This window comes from Trachemys scripta, chromosome 13 (genome assembly GCF_013100865.1).
Source record: "Trachemys scripta elegans isolate TJP31775 chromosome 13, CAS_Tse_1.0, whole genome shotgun sequence".
Classification (NCBI taxonomy): Eukaryota; Metazoa; Chordata; order Testudines; family Emydidae; genus Trachemys; species Trachemys scripta.
Window position 1 is genome coordinate 37681886 of NC_048310.1, and position 8778 is coordinate 37690663.

An 8778-nucleotide genomic window follows, 5' to 3' on the forward strand; every position below is an offset into this window, starting at 1 on the left:
GAACCCTGGCTAACGGAAGGCAATGGGTGGGGGCAGAGGATTCTGGGCCAGATCAGGATGCCAAGATGGAGCCACTATAGGAGAGAGTGGGTGAGGGCAAACCAGGGCGAGGGGCAGCAGCCATTTTAAATGCAGCCTTTTTTCCTGGATGTGATCTGTACAAATCTGTCAAAGTTCCTGTATTTGTATGAAAGTCTAATCTACCAGGGAGTCATCACAACTCTAGGACGCCGGCAGAAGGAAGTGTGGGGGAAGTTTGTTTGGGGAATGTATAAATGAGTCTCCGGGGCTGTGAACCCAGCACCTTTCACCGACATTTAACTCACATTAGTATTTATAGTACAAAGTACTTTATCGCCTGCATTTTTAGTGAAAATTAACTCTGAGAGAGGCTGGCCTACAGGTCTAGGATTTAGGAATTTCCCCCCTCATGTGGCAGCACCACAGAGGCAACACACCCAGCCTGTGTGCAGGGGACAAGATGAGCTGTGCTGTGCTCAGCATTTATTTCTGCCAGCTGGGAAAAGGAACAGGACTGGTGGGCCCTGCAAGGAGCCTCATCAGTCTTCAGCAAGCTGTTGGTCCTTGACATGTGGAGCCTAAAAAGATGCGTAGGGAAAGCCAATAACCTGATAAGTCAGAAACCCCCACAGAGAAGGAAATCCGAGCAAATGCAATATGCTCTTCCCCCTCTCGAATGCAGTGTTCTTTCATAACCCAGGCTGCTTTCTTGACTAAGCTCAGGCTCCCATGAATTGACTGACAGTTTTACATGATCAAATTCTGCATATCGTCCTGTGGTACACAAAACCCCACTGTGTCTCTTGCACTATACTGGTGAGCTAAGTTCCCTCTAAGCTGTGTGGCTGCACAGCAGGCTATAAAGGGCTGCGCAGGCCCATAGCCATAGGGGGCTGGGGAGAGGACAGGAGAGAGGTAGGCAGGGAGGGGAAGAAGTTGGGGGCGTGCAGGGCTGCCAGTGATCAGAAGCGCCTCTCCCTAGGGGCTGCCACAGGCAGGGAGAGGGCTGGGGGGAGGCCTCTGGCCCCAGCCCCAGAGCTGCTGCCGGCGGGGAGAGGGCTGAGAGGAGTCCTCCAGCCCCAGCCTAGAGGCAGCCTGCACCCCAATCTCCTCATCCCTGGACCCACCCCATAGCCCACACCCCCAGCTGGAGCCCTCACCCCCACACCCAAACCCTCTGCCACAGCCCTGAGCCCTCACACACACTCCGAACCCCTCGGCCCCAGCCCTGCCACACGTCACTTCCATATTGGTGCACATAACATAATTCATTCCACACATAGATATAAAAAATTAGAGGGAACACTGCTGGTGAGCCACTTACCTGCCTGCTCCTCCACCAAAAGAGGTGCCAGCGGAGTTCATTCCAGCCAGGACGAAGTAGCCCTGTACCGTGGGTGACTCTCCCATGATGCACCGCATATCTGGAGTGAAGGATTCTGGGCAGTTCACTAACTGCATGATCTCCAGAGCCTCCAACCCTGGCATCCTCCGCAGAAGAGAACTCAGCAGTGGCTCTAGTCACCAAAACAAAACAAGACAATTTAATCCTGATAAACCACAGCCTTTAGTCTACAGGCACTTCAACCACTCCTCCTCCATCCCCAAACCAGACACACAAACCAGTCCATTTACACCAAGACAGACAAACAGCAGTATCTTCCATGTCTCAGTGCATCCATGGGACAAACTGGATATTTGCTGTAAAGTACCACAGGTGTAGATCAGTAGAAGGGCAGGAAACCTAGCAGACCCTGCCTTCCCAAGCTAATTAAAATGGATCAACCCTGAAAGAGATCCCTTTTGAGGGTATGAAGAACTGGCTATCCCCATAAAGCAAATTATCTCATTTCAATTTTTTTTGGTTCAGGGTTTCCCTCGGCAAGGTATTTTACATACCTTCCTTTGCTCAAAATTCAGCAGATGCAAGCACTGAAATGGTCAAGTTTCATGTTCCCTTAAAAATGTCTGAAGAGAAAAAAAGCTTTTATGCCCACTCCGCAAGCACATGGGGATTGCAGCGTGAGTATGGGGTTTTGAATTTCACTAGCGGGGTCTCAGAGCAGCCAGTGTCAGGTCTGGTCTTATAAGGTATCTAGAACAGCGCTGTCAAAGGCTGGTGGACCCTTTAAGGCAACCCAGGCTCCGCCTTGCTTGTGACCCAGCAGCAAGCAAGCCCCACTCCACCCAAGTGACTGTGATATTGCAACTGAACAATAATTAGTGATCCCAGCTGTGAAAGAGTTAGGAAAAGACAACACAGTGAAGAATTCTTTGGGGGGAAGAGATGGAGACTATGACTGCAGAGATGGCAGGACTCTCTGACGTGTAGAACCCACGGGGAGTGGCATAGGCCCTGTGTTGTGCTACCATATGTCCGGCTTTCCCCGGACAGGTCCAGCTTTTCGGTCTATAAATAGCCATCCGGGGGGGATTTTTAAAAATCTAAAAATGTCCGGGATTTCCCCCCGGTCAGCGGCCAAGCACCACTGGGCACCCAAAGCCCCTTCCCGGCTCCCCCCATCCCCTGCAGCCTTACCATGCTGTCCGGCCCCGCAGCTGTCTTCCCCCTCCTCCTCCCACCTGCTCCTCACCCTCCCCTGCTTCCCGCGAATCAGAACTTCGCAGGAAGTCTGAAAAGAAGCAGGGGCAGGTGGGAGGCAGCAACAGGTAAGCTGGGGCAGGGGGAGGGGGGGGCGCAAGGAGGAGAGCTCCGGGGAGGTGCGGCCCAGGCTGAGTGGTGCACGGCGGCCCCAGCAGTTCGGGCCCAGCTTGGGCCCCAGCGGTTCTGGCCCCAGGGCAGTGACCCTGGTTCCGGCCGAGCGCGCCAGCCCAGCCCCGGCCGAGCACCTCCGGCCCGGCCCCAAGCCCCGCAACCCCGGCCGGAGCTCCGGCCAGAGTGCAGCCCGATTCCTGGGCTCTTTAAAGCCGGGGACAGGGAGGAGGGGTTGGATAGGTCGGGAGTTGGGGGGGGGGCTGTCAGGGGGGCAGGGGTTTGGAGAGGGGTTGGGACGGTCAGGGACAGGGAGCAGGGGGGCTTAGATGGGTCGGGGGTTCTGGGGGGGCTGTCAGGGGGGCAGGAGTGTGGAGAGGGGTTGGAACAGTCAGGGACAGGGAGCGGGGGGGTTAGATGAGTCTGTGGTTCTGGGTGGCTATCAGGGCGGCAGGGGTGTGGAGAGGGGTTGGGACAGTCAGGGACAGGGAGCAGGAGGGTTAAGATAGGTCGGGGGTTTTGGGGGGGCTGTCAGGGGGGCAGAGGTGTGGAGAGGGGTTGGGACAGTCAGGAACAGGGAGCAGGGCGGGTTAGATGGGTCTGGGGTTCTGGAGGGGCTGTCAGGGGGCAGGGGTGTAGAGAGGGGTTGAGGCAGGCAGGTAGCAGAAGGGGTTGGATGGGTCAGGAGTTCTGGGGGTCCTGTCAGGGGACGTGGAGCAGTTGGATAGGCATGGGAGTCCCCGGGGGTCTGTCTGGGGGCGGGGGTGTGAATATGGGGTGGGGGGTGTGGATAAGGGTCGGGGCAGTCAGGGGACAGGTAGGGTCATAGGGGGTTCTCAGGAGGGGGCAGTCAGGGGACAAGAAGCAGGGCGGCTTAGATAGGGGGTGGAGTCCTAGGGGGCGGAGTCCTAGGGGGCAGTTAGTGGCATGGGTCCCAGGAGGGGGCAGTCAGGGGACAAGGAGTGGGGGGGGGTTCTGAGGGGGGTAATCAGGGGGTGGGAAGTGGGAGGGAGTGGATGGGGGGCGGGGCAGGGGTGGGGCTAGAGCAGGGCTCCTCCCCCCCCCCCAGTGTCCTCTTTTTTGCTTGTGGAAATATGGTAACCCTACTCCTGTGGGAGCAGCCCTAAGCTAAGGCCTACAAAGTACAAGGAGATCCCTAGGAAAAGCTGCCAGAGTCCCTGGGAAAGGGAAGCAGTGAAGGAAAGCATGCTAAGACAAGACACAACAAAGGAAGAACTCCACAGGAGCAAGTTAGGCTCATGTGGAGGAGGCCCTGAGGTAGGGTCAGTAAAACCAGTAGAAGATTTAACAGTTCAGCGGAGAAGGGAGAAGACGGAGTTGCAACCCTCTAGTTAAAATTATGGACAGAAAATAAAAATGAGATTCAACTTGGGAAAATGCAAGCCAGTACATCTGGGGAAAAACAATCCAACACCCCACCCCACCCCACCAGGAGGGAGGAATCCGGGAGCAGCCATGCTATACTTTGTCCACATAAAAGGTATCATCAAATTAGGTGCCCCTGGCAGTCCCTATTCAAAAGAGATGCAGGATTGGAGTATCAGGAGTGCATGGCAGGTTACTGGTGCTGAACAGGGAGCCTATACGTGGAGTAGCAGGTGGTGCTGCAGCTTTAAGATCAAATGCATTGGGGAGGTTTGCACTGTGCTCTTCTGCACTATACTTGGTACAAACTAAAGCATGTGAACTGACATGCTGAAGGTTAATGGGGATTTCCAGCAATGCACATAGGAGGCAACTGCAATTGATGGGAGTGGGATTCTCACACTAATTGCCCCACAAATTGACAGCTGAAGCCACTTATTAAAGTGCCCAACCTCCCCGGCCCCTTAAGAAGGCACAGATAAAGTTCTAGCAAATCCATGGCACAGTTTCCCTTGTAGGCAGCACTGCCTCCCCGTTAAGCTCTCTGTTGTGCTGCTATGCGAACCCTGCCCATGTAAGGTCGGTAAACCAGGGTGGATAAAATCAATGGATGTAAAAAAAAAGAAAAAAAAATTTTATTTCAATTGGATATTTTTGATTATATGCTTTTTGATGGAAAAACCTACCCAAAGGTAACTTTGAGCTATAATGTATCTTAATTAAAACTCTCATATCATGGAATAGGGATTATAAATTCTAATTCTATAGTATGAGACAATATATTAATGTCATGTTTAAGAAAAGTTTTGTAAATGAGTTCCAATAGTTCATGGATTAGGGACCCAATTTTACGGAGTTTCAGGGGCTTCTGTATAGATTATTTAAGTTAATCTTTCTATCTATCCAATGGTACTCAGTGCTCCGTCTAGAAGATACCATCAGAGATGCTTAGTTTTGCAGTTCTCAAACTGTGGATTTGTGTCTCCAGAGATAACATGCTTAACAGCAAAAATGTTTTAAAAATAAATAAATAAATAGAGGTGCAAAATAACAGACCTCAACCCTATTGTCCCTCTGCAAATTTGTTTACACAGAGTCAGTCCTTTACCTCTCTCTAAAAGTGCAAAGTTTCAAAAAGTTCAATGAGCACAAGATTGTTGGGGGCAGAATAAATCTGGACAAGGAAAAGAAGTCTGGAGATAAATGTGAAAAGGGAGGGACAGTCAGTAGAAACAAAAGTAAAACTGTTTGAGCGGCATATTCCAGAAGTCTTGAGGTCTTTCTGAGTGCAACCTTCAGTGATTTGAGATCTACCATCCATTCTCACACTAGAAGGGAAAACCTATAATGGCAGCAGGCCCTAAAAGAGACCCAGTTTGGGAATATTTTAATGAAGTACCTCTACCTGTGGGTAAGACAGGGATGCATGCAAAATGCAAACAGTGCAACAAAGAAATGCAAGGCCTGGTTGCCCGAATAAAACAACATCATGAGAAGTGTTTCTTCTCAGGAGGAAGCTGTGTTGAAGATGATGATGAAAGGAAAAAGTCTGAACATGCAGGATCTTCAGGTTGGTAAACTTTTTTATTTCATACTTCTTTCTTAAGGACTGCCTATCTTCCTTCTGGACTATTCTTGAATTCTCATGATTGAGCAAAAAAATATAATTGTTACTCTATGGTACTATCATTTTAGATGCAGTTGTGATAAAAAATAAATAGCTGAAATAAGCAGAACTTCCTTTTACAATTTCATCTTTAAAGTAGTAGTGAGTGTCAGTGAATGCAATGAGTAATACTAAATGAGCAGTATGGTAATAATAATTAAATAACTGCATTGACTTATTTTGTTTAGTAGAATCCATCCTCAACATACAGGATTCTGAAGACTATCCACCTTCAAGACCACCATCATTTTCTATCGTTTCAGAGTTATCTGCCAATAATAGTGTTTCAGTCACATCCTGCATGTGTCATAGCCACAGTAAAAAGAAACAAAATCTCCATCATCCGGAAACAACCATAGATAAGTTTATGATGAGAACCAGCAGTTTACAAAAAGAGGTAATAGATGAAAAAATTACCAGGTTTGTTTATGCAACAAACTCTCCTTTCCGTATGATTGAGAACCCACACTTCATTAACATAGTTCAGTCATTAAGACCAGGCTACAGTCCACCCAACAAAGCAGATGGCACAGGCAAAGTGCTAGATAAAGTGTATGAAAAAGAAATTGAGCAGTGTGCAAAAGATCTAGCGGGTGAAATTGTTAACCTGGGTCTTGATGGGTGGAGCAATGTCCACAATGATCCTGTTGTATGTGCTTGTATGACAACAGAAGAAGGGAATGTCTTCCTTACAGAAACAATTGATTCATCAGGAAATGCGCAAACAACAGAATACTTACAAGAAGTAGCAGTAAAAGCTATAACAAACTGTGAAAAAAAATTCAAATGTCTAGTACGCAGCTTGGTCACAGACAATGCTGCAAATGTATCCAAGATGAGAAGAAATTATTTAGACGAGAATCCCAAGCTAATAACATATGGTTGCAGTGCTCATTTGATGCACCTCCTAGCCAAAGACTTCAGTGTTCCAGGCTAATGTTGTTGAAATTGCAAAATACTTCTGTAACAAAATACACGTTGCAGCTGCTGCTCTGAAAAAAGTGGGAGGAACCAAACAGGTTTAAAACAAATAAAAGGAAGTTCTTCTTCACACAGCGCACAGTCAACTTGTGGAACTCCTTGCCTGAGGAGGTTGTGAAGGCTAGGACTATAACAGCATTTAAAATAGAACTGGATAAATTCATGGAGGTTAAGTCCATTAACGGCTATTAGCCAGGATGGGTAAGGAATCATGTCCCTAGCCTCTGTTTGTCAGAGGGTGGAGATGGATGGCAGGAGAGAGATCACTTGATCATTACCTGTTAGGTTCACTCCCTCTGGGGCACCTGACATTGGCCACTGTCGGTAGACAGGATACTGGGCTAGATGGACCTTTGGTCTGACCCAGTACGGCCGTTCGTATGTTCCCACAAGACGTGTGATGGAACTCAGTAGTAGACTGTTTTGAGCACTATATCAAGAACTGGCCTAATCTGATGTCAGTTTGTGAACAAAAATCGTGAAAAAACTGATGGCACTGTCACAGCCAAAGTTCTCAACATTGGGCTTAAGAGAAATGTTGAACACATGCTGAGTACCCTGAAGCCTATTTCTGTAGCCTTGAACAAAATGCAGGGAAATAGTTTTATTGCTGACATTGAAATTTGGAAGGAACTGAGTGAGATCTTAAAAAGAGAAATATGCAATGACAGAGTTAAATTACAAGCATTAAAAAAACCGAATGAGACAAGCACTATCTCCAGCTAATTTTCTTGCAAATATTCTCAATACTCAGTACCAGGGTCAAATCTTAACTACTGAAGAAGAGTTGGCTATGACATGGACATCCAGCAATCATCCCTCCATAATGCCAACTACATCTCTATGCCGATATAACGCGACTCGATATAACACGAATTCGGGTATAATGCTGTAAAGCAGTGCTCCGGGGGGGGGGGGGGGGGCTGCGCACTCCAGCGGATCAAAACACGTTTGATATAATGCAGTTTCACCTATAATGCGGTAAGATTTTTTGGCTCCCGAGAACAGCGTTATATTGAGGTAGAGGTGTATAATAAACTTCAGAGCTAAGGGTGAACCATTCAAGAAATATATGTTTGCTGGTGATGTTTTAAAGAAAGTCACAGCAGCGAACTGGTGGAAGGCACTTAAGCACTTGGATTCAGAGACTGTTGAAGTGATAATCTCACTTTTAACAGCAGTGGCTTCTTCTGCCGGTGTAGAAAGAATATTTTCTTCCTTTGGACTAATTCATTCCAAATTGAGAAATCGTTTGGGACCTGAAAAAGTAGGAAAGCTTGTTTTTCTTTTCCAGATTATGAACAAACAGGAAAATGAAGGAGAAGACAACTGAGTTATCTGCAGAAGCCAATATTTTAAGTTCCTCATGTTGACCTGGCTGACATAGTCAATTTAATTTTTGTTGTTTTTTTTTTTTAAATATTTCATTTAACTATTTCAATTAAAAACAATTTTAACAAAAACAAATCTGATTTTAAAAAACTTGAATGTTTAACTAAATTTAAAAAATTCATATGCTTGTTTTGTTAAAATATTATATGTTTGCTATGGAAGAAAAAAATCCAAAATACATAATGTTGTTGTTCTAGTTAAATAAAACAATTTAAATGTCCGTCTGGTGACGTTCTCGTCCTAATACAGCATGGCAAGAAAATCCTCCAAATATTAATGATTAACCTGTTGAATTGGAGTCAAGTATCAGAGGGGTAGCCGTGTTAGTCTGAATCTGTAAAAAGCAACAGAGGGTCCTGTGGCACCTTTAAGACTAACAGAAGTATTGGGAGCATAAGCTTTCGTGGGTAAGAACCTCACTTCTTCAGGTGCAAGTAATGGAAATTTCCAGAGGCAGGTATAAATCAGTATGGAGATAACGAGGTTAGTTCAATCAGGGAGGGTGAGGTGCTCTGCTAGCAGTTGAGGTGTGAACACCAAGGGAGGAGAAACTGCTTCTGTAGTTGGATAGCCATTCACAGTCTTTGTTTAATCCTGATCTGATGGTGTCAAATTTGCA

General features: G+C 47.0%; 1 protein-coding gene across 3 annotated transcripts in view; it reads right to left on the reverse strand.

Moving 5' to 3' along the window:
- The window catches only part of PDPR (pyruvate dehydrogenase phosphatase regulatory subunit), a 67832-nt gene that overhangs the window by 18790 nt on the left and 40264 nt on the right, over positions 1 to 8778 (reverse strand). For all 3 annotated transcript variants that reach the window (XM_034788218.1, XM_034788219.1, XM_034788220.1), the window contains one exon: positions 1346 to 1538. In XM_034788218.1, the coding sequence (XP_034644109.1) occupies positions 1346 to 1538 (193 nt within the window). The remainder of the gene's footprint in view (positions 1 to 1345; positions 1539 to 8778) is intronic.